Below are 19,887 nucleotides of genomic sequence, written 5' to 3' on the forward strand. Positions count from 1 at the left end.
TTTTGTTAATATTTGTAAATTCGTTTAATTCTATCAACGGTCTCAAACACGACAAGTATACCGGCCGTTCAAGTAGTAAAAATATCGTATCCACAGGGATTAGAAGGTAATATAAGCATTTATTGACTATTCGTGACTAAAGAATAATTCCAATTTCATAGTTTGTGCAGTGAATTCAAAGTTGTGACTATTGGAATGAAAGCTGTAAATAAATAGTTTTGTGAGTGGAAAAGGTAAGGAATGGTATTGTGGTATTGTGAGGTTGTGGGGGTCAGATTTCACCAAACGTAACACTAATGTATCCTTAATCTCTTGTTGAATTCATTGCTTAGTCAACCCAAGAGTTTACTCAAACCTAATCCCTTAGAGAAAGAGCCTAGGTGCGGATATTGAATATCAATCCCTTGAGTACCCAATATCTACACCCGCATTACGGGCTAGGGTTTAAGACTACTAATGGGTCAAGCTCTATCCCTAGATACAATCACCACTAGGCATATGTTTCAGAACTAGTTTCAAAGGTTATTTTCCAATACCCATGGAACCTTAAATCATGCAAAGGGTGATCAATCCAAAGCAAGCATTAAGAATAGAAACAAACACAACAAAGAATAAAACAACATGTATATATATCATTAAAACCGTAAAGATTACAATAGAATACGTTGGTTACATCTAACCCCACAAAAATTGGGTGAAACCACTCACAACAATGAGGGCAAATACAAAATAGAGATGGAAGAGGAAGTGAAGAACCGAAGGAAAGATCCGCACACGGACGATCCTAAGCCCTGGGAATCCCTTCCGCAGCTCCTAGAGGCGCCTAATGTGAGAATGGGGGTTTCTCCCCCGAAAATGGCTTCAAATACGGGTCAGGGAGATCAGATTAGGTTTTCGCGCCCGGCGCGTACCCTTCTGTGCACTTTCTGCCTCATTGTAAGCCCGGCGCAATTTCCTTTTACGCCCGGCGCGATGTCTTCCAGAGAGTTTCAAGCACTCTCTGTCTCGACCACGCCCGGCGCGTGTATTCTCTCGCCCGGTGCCATGGCTTCCAGGCTCTGTTCTTACCAAGCCCGGCGCGAGTCATCTTGCGCCTGGCGCAATTTCTTCTCTGCTCCTTAGCCTCTTTAGTTTCCAATCCTATGGATCTTCAATCCTCAAGTCCCTAGCTCAATACCTGCACAAAAAATGAGGTGTATTAAGGTATTGTTAGCTAAATTTGGGTTAGTTATATCTGCACGCAAAATGAACCAAAAAGAGAACAATTATATTGCAATGGTTTAAAGAATGAGTGGAATTTGTTCAATAAGTCTCATCCAAAAAGAGGTAAAATTGAGACTTAACACCTGGGGACCAATAAATCTTGAGAAGTTTTTAGATCCACCCACAAAACCATGCACTAATAGGTGGACTTCATGACCTTCCAAAGTAGGGTGTTAACCTTAGAAATTTTCCTTCCCTAGGTTTACCGTAATAGGTCACATCGCACTACTCTCTATCCCTCTTTTGATATATGTTCATACTAACAAAAAAAAATTATGTTATACATTCATGCATCATAAATTTATATCCAATATCAATTTTTTAGGTTGTTTTTCTTGCCTAAAATAAATTTTTTAATAAATAAAGGATAGATGATAAAAAGTCATGCATACATGCATATTAGGGGCATAGTAAGTCACATTTTAATTAAGTCTTTGTCTCATTTTTTTTCTTCTTTTCATTTAATTAAGTCTTCATCTCATTTTTTTTCTTTTCTTTTAAACCTTAAAATAATTGATAGTATTCAATATGGAGGGGATTCAAAATCATACGAGCAATGCATCAGTGTTAAGCAAGAGTATTAGGATAAATGTGCTAAAAAAATGATCTCCAAAGGGTAGGTAAGATTTGCTAAAATAATAGCACATTTGACTTGATAACTTGTTTTAGACATCATTTATTGAGGAGAGAATTCTCCCTTGAGTGATTGTTAATCACATTTTGATCTTGAAATGATTGATCCTTGTTTGAAAATGTGGTTCGTACTGCTATATTGCTAGTAAGATGACCTTATCCATTGAGGAGTGAATGCTCCCTTGAAATAAGTGTCAACCGTTGTATAACCTAAGAGATTTTGCCTCTAGCGTTAAGATATGGGGAATCACTCTTTAATTTGAATACAAAACCAATATTTTCAAAAAAAATTAAATAAATAATAATAATAATAATAATAATAATAATAATTTGTGTCTTCTTTTTTCTTTTATACTCATAAAAATTTACTTTGTATTTTGAAAGCAATAAAGCAAAAAAAACAAAGTGTTTCCTCGACATCGTTATAGAACACGCTCTCAGGCCAAGATCATGGATGAGATGGAGGAACGCAACGAAGAAATGAGAAATGATATCAATCAACTGAAGGAACAAATGACCCAAATTATAGAGATGTTGCAATCTATACAAGTGAAAAACATGGAAGGGACCCCTCCAGTAGCTAGAGGAGAATCATCAACCTCTCCTGCGTATCCACCTGGCTTTACCCCAGCCCCAGCACAACCATTAACTCTACATCTTAACAATCCCGACCAACATGTTGACCCTCCAGAGGTCCAATGGCCACAATATGGCCTTCCGCCCAACTACACACCTCCAACAATCATGGATCCTCCGGATAAGCACCAACCATTGGTGAACCAGCCGCCTAAACAAATGCCACCAACCCAACATGAGGTTCCACCCATGAATGCCACCTCTTACAAACATCAAGTTCCCTACCAAGCCCAAAATTCTAATTTCACCGACCAAGGGAATCCTCACCAAACTTCCGGAGGATATTAACCAACCTCAGGAATTGAGCATGTTCAGTCTAGCGAAAAGTTACAAATGCTAGAAGAGAGGCTAAAGGTTGTGGAAGGAGGTAGCTATGATATCGGTGAAGCTGTTGATCTTTGTTTGGTTCCAGACATAGAGTTCCCCCCAAAGTTCAAAGTTCCTGAATTTGATAAATATAAAGGAACAAGTTGTCCAAAGAATCACATGACCATGTACTGCAAAAAGATGGCAGCGTATGCTCGCAATGATAAGTTGCTTATTCATTGTTTTCAGGATTCTTTAACTGGGGCAGCTTTAAATTGGTATATGCATCTTGAACGGGCCTATATCCGCTCCTGGAAGGATTTAGCTGATGCTTTCCTTAAACAATATAAGTATAATCTTGACATGGTTCCAGATAGGTTTGAACTACGTAACATGTCTAAAAAGATGGTGAAACGTTTAAGGAATATGCTCAGAGATGGAGAGAAGTGGCAGCACAAGTGGAACCTCCTTTGTCTGATAGAGAAGCAGTAGCCCTGTTCATTGATACTTTACAAGCACCGTTCTATGATAAAATGATTGGGAATATTTTATCAAATTTCTCTGATATAGTCATCATCGGGGAAAGGATTGAGAATTGCATGAGGAGTGGGAAGATTGCGGTTAACTCTATTGAAATAGCTGGTTCAAGAAAATTTTCAAATGGTGTAGGAAAGAAAAAAGAAGGAGATACAAATGCAGTGACATTCAACTCCCCTAGGTCACCTAACAACCAACCTCCTTATTTCTATACCCCTCACATGGTCTACCCAAATATCACTGTCGTCTCACCACATCCTCAACAACCTATCCATCAAGCTCTGCAAGCTTCACCCACAATACCTACCGCACGACCACCTCAATCTACCCAGCCATGGAACCAAAACTCTAACCATGTGAGGTCACAAAATACCCAAGATCGGAAACCAATTGAGTTTGACCCTATCCCTATGTCCTATACTGAGTTGTTCCCTCTCCTACTACAAAATTCACTAGTAGTACGTTGCCCGATGAAGCCCATAGAACCACCATATCCTAGGGGATACGACGTTAATGCCAAATGTGATTATCATGCGGGAGCTATTGGTCACTCCATTGAAAATTGCAGGGCACTAAAAACCAAGGTACAAAGTTTGACTAAGGCTGGGTGGTTAAACTTTAAAGAGGACAATCCTAACATTGGGAATAACCCTCTACCAGGTCATGGAGGGCCGACAGTTAATTCTATTGAGGAGAGTAGATGGGGTCCCTCTCAGTGATCTGTGAGAAAGCTTTTGGTGTGATGGGTTTGAGTTTCCAAACTCAATAGCTATTGTTGAGCAAGACTCTTGCGAGAATGAACATGCTAGTCTGGTTCACGCTTGTCCACTGAACGTGGAACTTAACAATTAGGAGATTGTCAAGCTGCCTGTTGGTTTTTAATTCAAATTTTAAGTAATTTTCTTGTAATGTCAGTCTTATTTCTCTGCCCAAGGCTTTAAGATTTATTTCTTTAAATAAGGGCTCATGTTTTTCCTTTTAAATATTAAATAAAATGCATTCATTCTTCCTTCATCTCTTGCCTTTTCCTTTCTCCCTAATCTCTTTACCAATCTTTTTCTAACTTTAAAGAATGCGAAAAAATGTGCTTGAAAGTGATAATGCTAGTGTTGCATCAAATAATTTTGATTGTGCAGTTAATCAGACTTGTGAGGAAATGGAAAATGATTGCTCTAAATACTAGATGTATGCTGATAACATCAATGCTTTGCCAACTTTTCTTAATGTTTTCTCACCACCTTGGCCATTTTCAATGTGGGGAATGGATTTTATTGGCCCTATTGAGCTGAAAGTGTCAAATGGACATCGCTTCATTCTGGTTGCTATTGACTATTTCACCAAATGGGTTGAAGCCGCTTCATATGCCCATGTGACTCAAAATGTGGTTGCAAACTTATCAAAAAGAAATTAATTTGTCGTTATGGTGTGCCAAACAGAATCATTACTGACAATGGAACCAACTTGAACAACAAGATGATGACAGATTTATGTGTTGACTTCAAAATTCAGCATCATAACTCTTCCCCATATCGCCCAAAGATGAACGGGGCAGTTGAAGTAGAAAACAAGAACATCAAGAGGATCATCCAGAAAATGGTGGTGACATACAAAGATTGGGATGAGATGCTTCCATTTTCTTTACATGAGCAGCAAACAAGAATATCAAGAGGATCATCAACTGGGGCAACCCCATTTTCCTTAGTTTATGGAATGGAAGCGGTCCTTCCAATTGATGTTAAAATTCCATCTTTGAGAGTATTAACAGAAGCCAAATTAGGAGAAGCAGAACGGGTCCAAACCCGTTTGGGTCAATTAAATCTCATTGAGGAGAAAAGGTTGAATGCAGTTTGTCATGGCCAAATATACAAAAAAGAAACACTCACTAGATTGAAAACCTAAAAGGGAAATCTAGGCAAAAGTTAGAGTGACCCGCTAGATTGAAAACTTGAAAGAACAATCTAGGCAAAAATTAGGGTCAACAACAAAAAAAAAGAAGGCTCGCTAGATTGAAAACCCGAAAGGGCGATTTAGGCAAAAGTTAGAGCGGCCCGCTAGGTTGAAAACTCAAAAGAGCAATCTAGGCAAAAATTAGGGTAAAAAAAAAACAAAACAAACAAAAAGATGGTTAGATTGAAAACCTGAAAAAGCGATCTAAGCAAATTCAGAGCGACATGCTAGGTTGAAAACCCAAAAAAGCAATCTAGCAGAATGCTTATGCTGAAATGGTTGAATGCTTGTGTTTGATCAACCGAATGCCAATGTTTGATGGAGTGATCGAATGCTTGTGCTGGATCGACCGAATGCTTATGCTGAAGTAGTTGAATGCTTGTGCTTGATCAACTGAGTATTTGTGCTTGATGGAGTGGTCAAAATGCTTGTGCTGTATCGACCGAATGCTTGTGCTGAAATGGTTGCCCCTCTTTATTTATTTCTTATTAAATAATCTAAATAAGGTAATTTAGATCATTTGTGATAAGAAATAAATAAAGATGTGAATTAATTTTATCCAACTACCCAAGACATAGCTCCTATTGTTGATGGAGTAGCCAAAAAACACCTTGATCATCATATTCGAAGATTGATCTCATTTGGTATCGTTCTTTTCTTAACTTTTTTTTTCTTCTTTCTTTTATTTATTTGTTTATTTTATTTGTTTATTTTTTGTTTATTTATTTATTTATTTTTGTTTGTTGTTTGTACATAGTGAATATGATTTGTTGTCTTTAAAATAATTGTTTAAAAAATATTTATTATATCACAAATAATAATGTTAATTGAATAACATTTTTATCTCTAGCATTATTTGGTTATAGGGGTTTAATGATAGTCATTTGCTAACTTAAACTCTCCTGTACAAAATTTCTTTTTTTAAAAAAATAAAGATATGTTGCAACCAATAACGTTAATTAAGTAGCACTTCTATTTTTAACGTTATTGGAGAGATTTATTGATTAGCCATTTGTTAACTTGAATCTTTATGCAAAACCTATTTCTTTAGATAAAAATATAAAAACATAAATATAATTTTGCTTTACATGTACATTATTTTTATGGTTAATGATATTAATTGAGTAACATTTCTACCCTTTAATATCATGTAAATATTTTATTATCAACAAATAAAGATCAATAACATTTGATTGAATAACAATTCTATCTTTCATGTTATTGGGAGAGTTTATTGATTAGCCATTTGCTAACCTAAATCCTTATGATGTTTTTTTTTAATAAAAAAAAAATATACAAAAGAAACATCTCTCATATTAAAAAAAAAGAGATATATATATGTATACACCTTTTTGAGGAATAAAATAAATGTTTATAAATTTATATAATTTTGCGCAATTAATTAAAGGTACTGTTTTTACAGGCGTTGTAGGATGCTAATACCTTCCCTACACGTAATCGACTCCCGAACCCAATTTTAATTTTAAAGATTATCTTTTAAAGGGTTTTCCAATGTTTTTCCCTTGAAATAGAATATTGGTGACAGCTCCATTGAAAAGAAATGTTAGCGTCATCCCGTCGTGATCCCGGTTACGACACTCAGCTTCCAAACTCAAGTTCACATTTTACACGATCTTTAATTTATGGATTATGATTCAATTACTGGGAAGCTTGAAATGAAAAATTTGGAGGTTTTCAATATTGGATTTGGCAAAATTACTTCGCATTCTTGCAGTACGGAACTTGCCCCAGTTGACTGTTGTATATTTTGGAGGGTTTCTATCGTCTGTCAGCTCTTCCAAGGGCTTCACATCAGTGTAGAGTGCTGGTTTCAGAAAAAATGGAATAGAAAACCTATCTTTTTCAGAGTTCACCATAACCCTGTGCTCTACACTCTCATAAGCATCATTGCTCCAAACCTGTTTTCACAAACAAAGCCATTCTGTAATTAATAACTATAGGGCAAAACATTAATTAAAACAAAATTAACTTCATTACTTTGGTTCATGTAATAATAATAACAATATAAAGATCACTATATTTACTTACCACTTTTCTCTATTAGATATTAGTCCAATTCATAAATCGGAACTGTTTTAGAAGTTGTCATAATAAAACATTTTTAAGTGTATCCTATTTTGTGTTTTGCTTGCATTAGTTTAGTCATGTAAAAAAAAAGGTTATAGTTGCGATGCTTACTTTTTAGTTTAGTCATGGTTTACATTTTTATATTATATTAGATTTTGCTCTCTTTTGTATGAGGTTCTTAGTTTATGATTCACAACTTTTCTGTTATCGTATAATGTATATGGTCTATTGTGTAGTCTGTTAAATCGATGCATAGTTTGCTCAATTCGATAAATGGTTTACTCAATTTATTGCTGGGTTTGATAACTATTTTTTGTCCAATCTTATACCCTTTTTTCAATTATGATCTTAACATGATATCAAGAGCTTTGTTGATATTTAAGATATGTGTGGGAGGAAAAACTAGAGGTTTTGAGGGAGAGAAAACACAATAAATAAGGTGAAAAAAATGAGTAAAAAAATTAATACAAAATACCTTTAAATACAAAAATAACTTTCAACTTGATAGTTATTTACCTTCTACTTCCGGGTGTAAACAATAGTTGTAAAAATAAAAACTTATCTTAAAGCTCAGAATTTGTGAGATATAGTGGTAAATGAAAGTAATTCACCTTCATCACCAAAAAATCCAATAGTAACTCAAATAAAAAGTTATAATATGATGAAGTTACAAAAGAAAGAAAAATATTTTCTATTATATAAGGAGCACTATATGATAATTTATTTATCAAGATTTTGACTCTTGAGATTGTAAACAAGCATGTGACAAGTTGAAAGGAGTTTTAAGGGAGTGAAAAAGAAAAAGAAAATGCATGTCTTGAGCTTAAGGACAATGTTTGAAACATTTAAAATGAAAGAAAGTTAACCTGTCAAAGATTTTATTGACAGATTTTTGAAGATGCTTAATAAAAAAACTTTTTTTATTTTAATTTTTAAAATTTAATTTATATTTTATAATAAAAATGTAAATACATATTTGGTAAAAAAATTAAATAAGAATAAATTATTTATGTAATTTATAATTTTTTATATCTTGAATTTTTATAATTTAAATTATATTAATTTGACACTTTTAACTTGAGATGTAAACTTGTTATTGTTAGTGAATGTTGTTATATTTTATTAAATTTTGAACTTAAATATTATATTATATTTAATTTCACTTTTATGTATACATTGGATGTTATGAACCTATAAATAATTTTTTTTATTCAATTTTTGGTATTTATAAAATTACGAAAGTATATAATTTAATATTATTTTGCATTAATAATAATATTTTATTAATATTGATTTGATCACAGTTAAATTATTAAATATTAAATTAATATTTAAATCGATTTAATAATCGATCTGATTTTAAAAATATTGTTAAACATATAAAATTTTTGAGGATGGAAGAAAATTAAAGGTGCTCTTATGACACAAAAACAAAAAGTAGGAAGAAGACAATAAAAAAGTATATTGTAAAAATGTGTTTCCACCTTATCCTCACTGTATGAAGAATAATCATATAAAACTTTTGTTGGTTCAAGCCAAAGATTAAATGTAGGGTCTATGGTCAATATTTGGATGTGAAGGTTTACATAAATAAAGCAAACTAACTGGAATAAGAAACCCAAATTGTTGAGCTTGAAGAACAATATGAAAAAACATTTATTTGCTACTAATTGCTATTTAACAAGCAATAACAACGAGGTGTGATTTATAGATAGTGTGTGTATAAATTATATGACTTATGATGCTAAAGACATCAAAAGTAATGGAGAAAACATAGATGTCAAAGGTAAAGAAATTTGTTATTGTTGAAACTCCTTAAGATATCAAATATATTTCAAATGTTTTATTTTTACTTGAGATAGATCGAAGTAAATTGAGTGTGGGATAAATGTTAGAAAAAAAAAATCTTTGTATTTAAAAAAAATGAGATGCACCTTATGTGACCCTTTTTACGAACTTATGTCCATTAAAATGAAAGATAATTTTTTTTTCTCAATAAAATGGAAGAAAAAAAGAAGCTACACATATTGCTTTAAAGCCATTTGAGACTCAAAATTATGATTCAAATGGACTCACAACAAAAACTTCTCAAGAGAGGGTGTCCATCCTTGGATAAAACAAACTTGAAGAGAAAGAGAAAAGCTTCAAAGTTTTTGGGGATTTATGTTTAATCCTTTTTTTTATTGATTATGAAAGCTTCAATAATCATGATCATTGCTATGACCAATGAAGGATATAAGATTTTTGGTTTCTAGGACTTAGTTGAAATTATTACATTCCTTTTCATCAATTCAACGATAAATTTTGTAAAGAACAACAATATTGGTAAAACAGTCATAACTCTCATGAAAAAGTCTTTAGAAATAGAAAATGAATTATGATAGTTACAATTGTTTTTGTTTCAAGTGATATAATTGGTGTTAAACTCGTATTTTGCATGCAAATGCTTATGAACTTGAAGATGTTCAAATAAAAAAGTGTAAATGATAGTTGAAATCAAAACTTGAAGTATTGAAGAAAAATCTTAAGGAGTAGTGTTAAAATTTAAGATTTTTTTTCAACTATTATAGTAAATCATTTTTATATTTTATATAATTATTGTTTTGCTTATAAGTTTATTTCTGGAAAAAACATATTGCAGTTACAAGTAAATGATTTTGGCTTTTTAGTTCGGTTATAATTTGTTTTTTTGATTTACCTAATTAGAAGTTTGCCAACTTTAATATTTAAACATTTGCTGCCATACTTCCAAAGCATTCAAAACTATGGAAAACTGTCATAGTTCTTAACCAAATTATATCATATCGATACCTATTTCGTTTTGTGTGTGATTCCTGATTATAATTTACCACCTTTATTGTTTTCGCATCGTCTTATAGCTTCTTTTGCTCAGTGCATTGTATAGTATGTTCAGTTTGATATGCATAGTCTGATACAGAGTTTGCTCAATTTATAACTTAGCCGAGTAGCTATTTTTCTGTTCATTTAATTTATGATCTTCCAATAGCAACCTACTATATATATAGATGCTCTTTTTTCGATGAGTCCAAGATATATCCCCAAAAGAGTAAAAAAATTAATCCCTCAAAATATTATATACTTAAGAAATTAACATTAATCTGTATTGAGAAAAACTCAAGTCCCACGTTAACTAGAGATTAGGTAATTAAATAGTATATAAGTAGAAAATAACACTTACAAGCTGGTTTTGTAGGGTTGAGTCAGACTTAAATCCACTATTCTAAGATAGTATCAGAGCTATCCTAGATTCTTAAAAATGGGCTACCCACTATTCATTGATATATGCACCATGGGCATGAGTGAGTGTATTTAAGTCCCGCCATCATTAAAAAAGGGTCACCTACCATTTATCCACGTACCAAGCCCAATAGTGCTGGACGTGAGGGGGTGTATTGGAAAAAACCCAAGTCCCACATCGACTAGAGATTAGACAATTAAATAGTATATAAGTGAAAAGCAACTCTCACCTTACAAGCTATGTTACATTTTATACATCCCTGAATTCACTACAATGTTATATCCAAGATCACAAAACTTTCAATTGTAAAATTGTCTTTGACAAGCTATGTTGTTATATCCAGGATCACAACAACAAATTGATGATTGTCATGCTAATCTTCAATACAATTTGTATATCCTTTAAAGGCAAAAATTTTCAGAGACTATGATCATTAATTTTGCTCGAACCTCCACTAACAACAATGTGAATAATTGCAATTTTGATTTGTGGCATTATAGACTAGGTCATCCATTTGATTCTGTTTTACAACAAATAAAAGGACAATTTCCATATGTTAAGCATGATCACAAACTTGTCTGTGACTATTGCCATTTAGCAAAGCAATGCAAGTTATCTTTTCCTATTAGTATTAACTCTATTGCTTCTTGTTTTGATTTGATACATATGGATATTTGGGGTCCCCTTTCTGTTTGTTCCATCCATGGTCATAAATATTTTTTAACTATAATGGATGATTTCAGTAGAAACACTTGGGTTTTTCTTATGAAAGCTAAATTTGAAACCAGGACCCTTATCCAGAACTTTATCTCTCTAATATCTACTCAATACAAAAAGAAAGTTAAAACTATAAGGTCTGATAATGGCATAGAATTTCGCATGCCAGATTTTTACAATAGTCAAGGTATTATACATCAAACATCTTGTGTGGAAACACCACAACAAAATGCTGTGGCTGAAAGGAAACATAGACACATTCTGAATGTGGCCAAGTCTTTATTATTTCACTCCAATCTGCCTAATGTTTACTGGTCATATGTTGTTCTTCATGCTATACATCTAATAAACAAATTACCCACTGTTGTGCTGAAAGGCAAATCACCATTTGAAATTCTTAATAAAAAACCCCGACTTATCTTGATCTAAAAGTCTTTGGCAGCTTGTGTTTTGTTTCTACACTTACTCAACATAGAAATAAATTAGATCCTAGAGCTAAGAAATGTGTCTATCTAGGAATAAAAGTCGGTACAAAAGGTTACATTGCTCTAGACTTAATCACTAGAGAAATTCTTCTTTCTAGGAATGTGATTTTTTATGAAAATATATTTCCTTTTCACAAGGTTCTTGACATTAATAAATAGGTTGATCCTCAGGTAAGTGAGAATATTAATTTCCTATTAATTGATATTAATCTACCCAACAATTATCCTATGGAGGATGAAGTTTTTTACAACGTGAATACTCAGCTTGGTTCTGTTATGCCTCAAGTCACTCAAGGTGAGCTTGGTTCCCCTACACCTCCAAACGTTGACCTTCGAAGATCAACTAGGCATAAGCAAGCACCAACTTACCTGACTGATTATCACTACAATCTTTTACAAAACATTGAAATTCATGATTCTAACAATATAAGGTACCCCTTGTCCTCTGTTTTATCTTATCACTCTCTAAATCCTGAGTTTTTAAATTTCAGTCTTTCCATCAATACTGAAGTTGAGCCCAAAAACTATCAACAAGCTGCTCAATCTCTCTATTGGATTAAGGCAATACAAGATGAACTTGCTGCACTAAAAATGAATAAAACTTGGTCTTTAACCCCTTTACCCATAGGAAAGTCTGTTATTGGATCCAAATGGGTTTACAAAATCAAATATAATTCGGATGGAACCTTGCAAAGGTATAAGGCCAGATTAGTGGCCAAAGGGTACAATCAAACTGAAGGATTGGATTATTTCAACACTTTTGCTCCGGTAGCTAAATTGACTACTGTGAGGCTACTCCTTGCTCTTGCCTCTACTAAGAATTGATTTCTTCACCAACTTGACATCAATAATGCCTTTTTACATGGTGATTTAACTGAAGAAGTTTACATGGAAATTGCACAGGGACTTGCTGTTTCAGATTCTACAATGGTTTGTAAATTACACAAATCTATCTATGGCTTGAAACAAGCCAATAGACAATGGTTTGCTAAACTCTCTACTTTTCTTTTTAATCTTGGATATAGACAATCTTGTTATGATCATTCCCTTTTTATTAAGAAATTCAATTCTAAGTGTATCATCATTTTAGTTTATGTTGATGATCTAATATTGGCGGGAAATGATGCAAAAGAAATTGCTTTTGTCAAACAAAGTCTTGACAACGATTTTAAGATTAAGGATCTTGGGAGTCTCAAATACTTCCTTGGTCTTGAAGTGGCAAGATCAAATTTGGGTCTTACCATATCTCAAAGAAAATACACTTTAGATCTAATTTCTGACTTTGGTATGCTTGCAGCTAAACCAACCCTTACACCTATGGTCAAGACTACTAGACTAGCTCATGATGACAGCCCATCTTATGCAGATGCTACTGGATACAGAAAGCTAGTCAGGAGATTACTCTATCTTACCAATACCAGACCAGATATCAGCTTTACTGTCCAACAACTCAGTCAATTCATGAGCAATCCAACTGAGTTGCACTACAAGGTTTGTATTCGTGTCCTCAGATACTTAAAGGGTTCTCTAGGACAAGGCATACTTTATCCCAACAATTCTACTTTACAACTAAAGGGATTTAGTGACTCAGATTGGGGCACATGCCCAGATTCTTGAAAATCTATCACAAGTTATTGCATCTACCTAGGGAATTCTTTAGTTTCATGGAAATCCAAGAAGCAACCTACAATTTCAAGATCCTCTTCTGAGGCTGAATATCGGGCTTTAGGTGCTACTGTATGTGAATTACAATGGCTGACTTACCTATTGGATGATATTGGAGTTTCCCATATTCAACCAACACTTCTCTATTGTAATAGTGCATCAGCTAGACATATTGCAGCTAACGCAGTATTTCATGAAAGAACCAAGCATTTGGACATTGACTGCCATTTGGTTAGGGAGAAACTTCTTGCCAAACTTTTCCACCTTCTTCCTATTAATAGCAAAGAGCAACATCCTGACCTATTTACCAAGCCTCTTGATCCTACTCCTTTTTCTTTTCTTCTTTCCAAGCTAGGAGTTTTAAATATCTACTCTCCAGCTTGTGGGGGGGTATTGAAGAATAAAATAACATCAGTTGTTAGTTAAGTTTTGTTAGTTTCTGTTAATTCTGTTTTGGGATTTATTTTGACTGACCCTTATTGTATATAAGTGTGTAGAGGCTTGTAGAATGTAACAACATTGAGACTAATAGAAGTGTATTATTCAGTCATTCTCTTTTCTTCTCTACTCTCTTTCCATTTTATGGTATCAGAGCTATCCTAGATTCTTAAAAATGGGCTACCCACCAATCATTGATACATGCACCATGGGCATGAGGGGGTGTATTCAAGTCTCGCCAATCCTAGATCATTAAAAAAGGGTCACCTACCATTTATGCACGTACCAAGCCCAATAATGCTGGACGTGAGGGGGTGTATTGAGAAAAACCCAAGTTCCACATCAACTAGATATTAGGCAATTAAATAGTATATAAGTGGGAAACAACCCTCACCTTACAAGCCGATTTTATAGGGTTGAGTTAGACTTAAATCCACTATTCTAAGAATCTGTTGTGTGTATATATATTTTGAGAACATACTTAAAGAAATAAAATCACATTAAGTGATAAAATTATATGCACATCATATTTATGTAAGGAGGTATGTGAACAGATTGCTTCTATGGTTTAAAAAGTGTTATTTTTTTATTAAGTTAAAAAATGTTATAAATGAGTGGCTGATTATTTCACTAATGAATAAAGGATGAAAAGAAAAAATGTTGTTTGTAATTTGTAACACCTAGTGAAATAAATTTGATGAAGATAAAAATTAGCTAGCAAAGATTTGATACCTGGATCATGTCACCAACATTAATGATGAAGGAATTGAAAATAGGCTTGACTCGAATCCACTCTCCATCCGATTTTCTCCTAACTTCTAGACCACCAACATCATCTTGAGCAAGCACAGTCAAGACACCTGTGTCCTTGTGGCGTCCAAGACCAAGAGCCAGCTGAGGGTAAGGGCAAGGTGGATAATGGTTGAGTCTGATATTGCTAGTGTTATGTGTGAAGAAGCCGCGGAACCTATTTGCCTCTAAGCCTAAGCTCAGTGCAATAAGTTCCATCAACTTGTAAGCAACTTTCTCCACTTCTTCTGCATATTCTTGGCATGCTTCTCTGGTAACGGATCAGTATATATTTTGCATAATTAGTATACAAAATTATTAAAAGCCCCGTTTCATTGAGCTCGTATTTGTCAAACTAGGATTAATATCCTAGCTTTATCCCACTACATACTCTATCAACAATTAAATATTGTTGAACAGGTGGTAAAAGTTTCAAGTAGTTTAGTTGAGATTAATTCTTTTTTTAATCTGTAGCAATTATAATAATAGTAACATTAGGATCTTGTGTATACTTCTCTAATTCTCTATTATGAGACCAATTCTAATGTTTTTTATTTATTTGATCTATAGATATAACTCACAATATTATGACATCCAATCACTAATTTCTCCTAATCAAACATTATATAACATCAACACTAATTGATTTTGGAAGCACTAGATAAATTCTCTGTTCCAAAACAAGCCTTTACAACCACTGAATCTAGAGTCTTGATCAGATTATAATACCTCCACTAAAAAATTTAATAACAGAAAATATTAACTAATGAAATTGTGGGAATTGAATTACTTGAAATCTGGAGGATTCTGAGGCCACCGGTTATCCCATTGGAACTGAACGTTTTGGTCATCATCTGGTTCAACTAAAGGTGGTATAAAAGTGGGTTCCTGCACATTGAAATCATAGATCTCTTTCCAGTCCCTAACATTCTTGGTGTGTTCTGCTTCAAAGTACCCCAGCACGTTAACAGCATCCCTTCTCACCTTCAGCTTTTCCTCCAAACTAAGTGCAAAAAACTTTCTTGAAGCTTCTTCAATTCTCTTCCGTTTATCCAAAGGCACCTTGTGATTGATCACCTGAAAGAAACCCCACTCCGTACATGCTCTGCCTATTTCTTTAACTAAGCCTTGGATAGAAGAAACTGGGGTGGTGCCTTGGTTTTGGTAGTTAATGGGAGAGAGATCAATCAGAGGGATTCCTTCAGCCACGATCACAGAAGATTTTGGCCTGTGTTCTGGTGCCTGAACAAAAGCAGGGTCTACCTCTCCCATGGTAGTGCTTGTTGAACTTTTATTTGTTTGATCGGTCAGAAGATGTAAGATACAGAAAGTTTTATGAACTCAGGATAATCTTTGGCCGAGAGTGAAACTCTAATATCTTTATGAACTTAAGATATGTATCTTGACTACATGCTTAAGAAACATAGTTATTTGTCAAACATGGTAGAAAGTTTTATGTATAGCAAATACGGTAAAGGGAGATTATGTGCATTGAACCTGGACTGGTTTCTGTTATGCTACCACGTGTCCTGTGTTTGTAAGAAATGGTAATTCAAAATTTTAGAATATGGATCCATGACATCACATAAATTGACATTCACAGAAAGTTATTAGTAAATGTTTGAACTTTGAAGATGTTAGCAGTTTGCTGATTCATGTGCACATATGATACGTAACCTTCAAAGCAAATAGTCTTGAAATCAAGTATAAAAAATATAAAAAAATGATTCCTCCAACTAATTTAAAAAAGGAAAGAAGTCCAACTATAAAAAAGGATATGTATTAACTCTAGTTAAATTTGGCTGATAGATAAAGGCATCCAAATTCGTGCAGCCAATGCATAATTTATTAACTTCAGACTCAGCAACCCAACAAAAACAGCCAATGAAAGTTCCACAAATATTTTTTAACGCTTGCTATTGTTTAATCATGTGATAATATCAATTATGATTTGATGTACATCAACTCCATAAACAGAAGGATGTAAAACTTGTTCGTTCCTTTTTGCAATGTAGTTTTATGCAAGTTAATTTAAACAAATGATGATGGAGAAGGCCAACTACTTTATAATAAAGAAATAGTTTAAAATCCCTAAGAATCCAACTAAAAGATACTCGAGGAGCAAATATTAAAAAGAGGAAATTTAAAGAGCAATGTAATTTCAAGTTTTATGATGAACATTGTAAATGGTACTCAGTTTTCTTTTATTTGCTCATTTGCTGATACATTAAGGTTTAATATATTAGTAGGTCCATGAATTTTTGAAAATTTTTAATTAGTCACCGAACTAAAAGAAGTTGTAATTAAATATTTGATTTTTATTAATAATTTTTATATTTAGTCCAGAAATTAGTAAAATTTTCATGAATTGTTATATTTGTGTTAGTTTCAAGACATCATAAATTAACTCCGGAAATTTAATTATAAATCCATAATGATGTATTACGCTAAACTTATGTACATAATGCTCACTAGTAACTTTTATCTGCTAATTCATTGCTGTCACATATCAGAAGCGTGTTGATTCAATATGCTTCAACACATTACATCCCAATTATACTAACTTTAAAGTTAAGCTAGTTTATAATGATAAATTTGAAGGTTCTCAACATATTTGTTTCTTGAAATTGCAATTCTTTCTATGGATGATAAACTTGCCCCATTTGTATGGCCTATATTTTGAGAGTTTTTCTCATTTATCAGCTCATCCAAAGGATTGATACATGTGATACGTAAAGATTGAACCAGAGTTAAAGTCTGACCACACCATGAATAATGTGTTAAGAGTCTTCTAATATACCTGGGCACGAAAAGATGTGAAAAAACGATTATGCTTAGGGATGAGTTCTTAAGAAGATAAACATGATAAATGGTATTCATCATTATTGATCCACCAAAACTCATAAGAAGGCTACTGTGTAAGGGGTAAAATGATGCAATTTAAATTTTTGAGATAACCGTGATAAGTGGTATTAATTTAGTTATTTTATTCAGTGATACTTGCATACATAAAGCACACTAGGAGATTTAGTAGTAAATCTCATTCATATCAGAAACGTGGTCTTGGATCAACGGTGCTGCATATCATACCCAATTTATTTGCATAAGTTAAATGGTGCTGGCGTAATGCTATTGTACGCTTTAAGCTATCTTATAATCATAGATTTGAATGTTCTCCTCATTTTGCTTCTTGAAATTGCTGTTCATTCTGTGGACAAGAAACTTGCCCCATTTGTATGGCCTAAATTTCGAAGGGTTTTGCTCATTTATCAGCTCCTCCACAGGCCTGACCTCGGTGTCATGTGCAGGGAAGAAGAAGAATGGAATGGAAAACCTTTCTTTCTCAGAGTTGACCACCACTCTGTGTTCCACACTCTCATATGCATCATTGCTCCAAACCTGCACAAACAACACCAATCCTCCTCATGTGAAGTTTCCTCCCCACTAATTAAGGGGTAAAATAATTCATAAACTGGCTAAAAATCAGTAAAATTTCAAATTTTTAGTCTTTATATGAGAAAACTTATTAAGTAGTATAAGATCAAGTGTCTGTGGCATCAGCCAACTAACTGTGGTAATGAACTTTCACCTGAACAATATCACCAATGTTGATAATATAAGCATGTGGGGTGGGTTTCACTCTTATCCACTCTTGATCTGCTTTGCGTTTCACTTCAAGTCCTTCAACCTCATCTTGTGCAAGAATGGTCAAGGCACCAGGGTCCTTGTGTCTACCAACACCTAGAGCTAGGTGAGGGTAAGGGCATGGAGGGTAGTGGTTGAGTCTAATAAAGCTAGTTTGATCTTTCATGAAAAATTCTTCAAACCTCTTTGCTTCGAGGCCTAAGCTCAAAGCTATAAGCTCCAACAACTTAAAGCACAGCTTTTCCATCTCTTGAATATACTCTTGTATTATATCCCTGCTCTTGTTCACATCGTTTTGAACACAACAACTAGTGTAAGTGTCAATCTACAGTTTAAATCAAAACAGAAAAAAGAACACTTCCTTTGTAATTATCATGAAGTTCAGATGAATTACCTGAAGTGTGGAGGGTATTGAGGTGATAGATTAGTCCAGTGAGTGAGTCGATCATCATGTTCATCAGAAGTGAGAGGAATGAAAGTGGGGTCTTTGGCTTGAAAATCAAAGACTTCTTTCCAGTCCCTAACGTTTTTGGTGTGTTCTGTTTCATAGTAACCAGTTGGAGATATCTCATCTCTTCTGTACTTCCTCTTCTCCTCCAGACTCTGCGCAAAGAACAATCTAGAAGCTTCCTCAATCCTTTGCCTTAGAGAGAGGGGCACCCCATGGTTGGTTACTTGGAAGAAGCCCCACTCCTTGCATGCACTTCCTATCTCCTTCACTAAGCCTTCAACGGAAGATGGATTTAAAAGTGTGTGGTTGGTTATTGGAGAGAGATCAATAATGGGTATTCCTTCGGCTTGGATGATGGAGAGTTTTGGCCTCTGCTGTGGGTCTTGAATGAAAGCTGGCTCAACCTCTCCCATGGCTGGTGATTGAGTGAACACTTTGCCACACGATTTGGAAGGATTTGTAAAGAAGCACTTTTATGAGTCACAAAATAGTAGGTGTATGGATAGAAAGCAGGGAAAGATCGAGAGAAAAAATAAAATGAAATAAAAGAATACAAAGAAAACAAAATATATGGCAAATGATGTAATAGAAATTGAAGGGAGAAAAAAATATTGGATGCAAATGAGATGGAAGAAAATTTAGATATACTTTAAGCGTTTTTTCTTTTATATATCAAATATTTTATTGAGACTTAATAATTTTTTTATTTATCTTTTTATCGTACTATATTATTATTTACTATACTCGTATAAATTAAAATATTATTTATTATAATTATATTTTAAAATTTTTCATCTCTATATTAGGAGAAAAACGTATAAAAAAAATAAAAGAGATAAAAAATGATAAAAGAATTTAATGTAGTTCGACACACAATATGTGTATTTACGTTCACGACTACATTAGGAAGTGCTTTATTTCTTTTGGTGTGAATAAAAGTATTATAAGGTGTTGTTTATATAATAATATAGAAAGAAAAGTCTCTTAAAAATATTAGATGTGAGACTAAATCAAACTACATAATACTA

The 19,887-nt window shown here is 33.6% G+C and overlaps 3 protein-coding genes across 5 annotated transcripts; 1 reads left to right on the forward strand and 2 right to left on the reverse strand.

The window, feature by feature from the left end:
* The first annotated feature begins 4,558 nt into the window (after positions 1-4,558).
* On the forward strand, positions 4,559-5,274 carry LOC145956425 (uncharacterized). Its single transcript, XM_083072023.1, has 2 exons — positions 4,559-4,744; positions 4,885-5,274. Exons 1-2 carry the CDS (start codon positions 4,559-4,561, stop codon positions 5,272-5,274), a joined length of 576 nt encoding a protein of 191 aa, XP_082928149.1.
* Positions 5,275-6,636: 1,362 nt separating this feature from the next.
* Positions 6,637-16,203, reverse strand: LOC114914878 (protein LATERAL BRANCHING OXIDOREDUCTASE 1). 3 transcript variants are annotated; one of them, XM_020377187.3, is made up of 3 exons: positions 15,554-16,200; positions 14,707-15,034; positions 6,637-7,241 (listed from the first exon to the last, which is right to left on the reverse strand). In XM_020377187.3, the coding sequence occupies exons 1-3, from the start codon at positions 16,033-16,035 to the stop codon at positions 6,978-6,980; spliced, it is 1,074 nt and encodes a 357-aa protein (XP_020232776.1). In that variant the 5' UTR covers positions 16,036-16,200; the 3' UTR covers positions 6,637-6,977. The 3 variants fall into 3 exon arrangements, with proteins under 3 accessions (XP_020232776.1, XP_082927265.1, XP_082927264.1); XM_083071139.1 differs by having other exon boundaries at positions 7,068-7,264; positions 15,554-16,203; XM_083071138.1 differs by lacking the exon at positions 6,637-7,241 and adding an exon at positions 10,531-11,189 and having other exon boundaries at positions 15,554-16,203.
* Positions 16,204-17,730: 1,527 nt separating this feature from the next.
* Positions 17,731-19,389, reverse strand: LOC109813071 (protein LATERAL BRANCHING OXIDOREDUCTASE 1). Its single transcript, XM_020377189.3, has 3 exons — positions 18,803-19,389; positions 18,353-18,683; positions 17,731-18,162 (listed from the first exon to the last, which is right to left on the reverse strand). The coding sequence occupies exons 1-3, from the start codon at positions 19,270-19,272 to the stop codon at positions 17,905-17,907; spliced, it is 1,059 nt and encodes a 352-aa protein (XP_020232778.1). The 5' UTR covers positions 19,273-19,389; the 3' UTR covers positions 17,731-17,904.
* Positions 19,390-19,887: the final 498 nt, after the last annotated feature.

This window comes from Cajanus cajan, chromosome 3, assembly GCF_000230855.2.
Source record: "Cajanus cajan strain Asha chromosome 3, NIPB_CcT2T_4, whole genome shotgun sequence".
Classification (NCBI taxonomy): Eukaryota; Viridiplantae; Streptophyta; class Magnoliopsida; order Fabales; family Fabaceae; genus Cajanus; species Cajanus cajan.

Excerpts from the sequence above, each read along its gene's own strand:
- LOC145956425 (XM_083072023.1), top strand. The coding sequence starts at position 4,559 with ATGTATGCTGATAACATCAATGCTTTGCCAACTTTTCTTAATGTTTTC. Across the intron at positions 4,745-4,884 it reads AAGCCGCTTCATATGCCCAT|CATCATAACTCTTCCCCATA; the intron begins GTGACTCAAAAT and ends TTCAAAATTCAG.
- LOC114914878 (XM_020377187.3), bottom strand. The coding sequence starts at position 16,035 with ATGGGAGAGGTAGACCCTGCTTTTGTTCAGGCACCAGAACACAGGCCA. Across the intron at positions 15,035-15,553 it reads CAGAATCCTCCAGATTTCAA|AGAAGCATGCCAAGAATATG; the intron begins GTAATTCAATTC and ends ATCCGTTACCAG. Across the intron at positions 7,242-14,706 it reads ATGTTGGTGACATGATCCAG|GTTTGGAGCAATGATGCTTA; the intron begins GTATCAAATCTT and ends TTGTGAAAACAG.
- LOC109813071 (XM_020377189.3), bottom strand. The coding sequence starts at position 19,272 with ATGGGAGAGGTTGAGCCAGCTTTCATTCAAGACCCACAGCAGAGGCCA. Across the intron at positions 18,684-18,802 it reads CAATACCCTCCACACTTCAG|GGATATAATACAAGAGTATA; the intron begins GTAATTCATCTG and ends GAACAAGAGCAG. Across the intron at positions 18,163-18,352 it reads ACATTGGTGATATTGTTCAG|GTTTGGAGCAATGATGCATA; the intron begins GTGAAAGTTCAT and ends TTGTTTGTGCAG.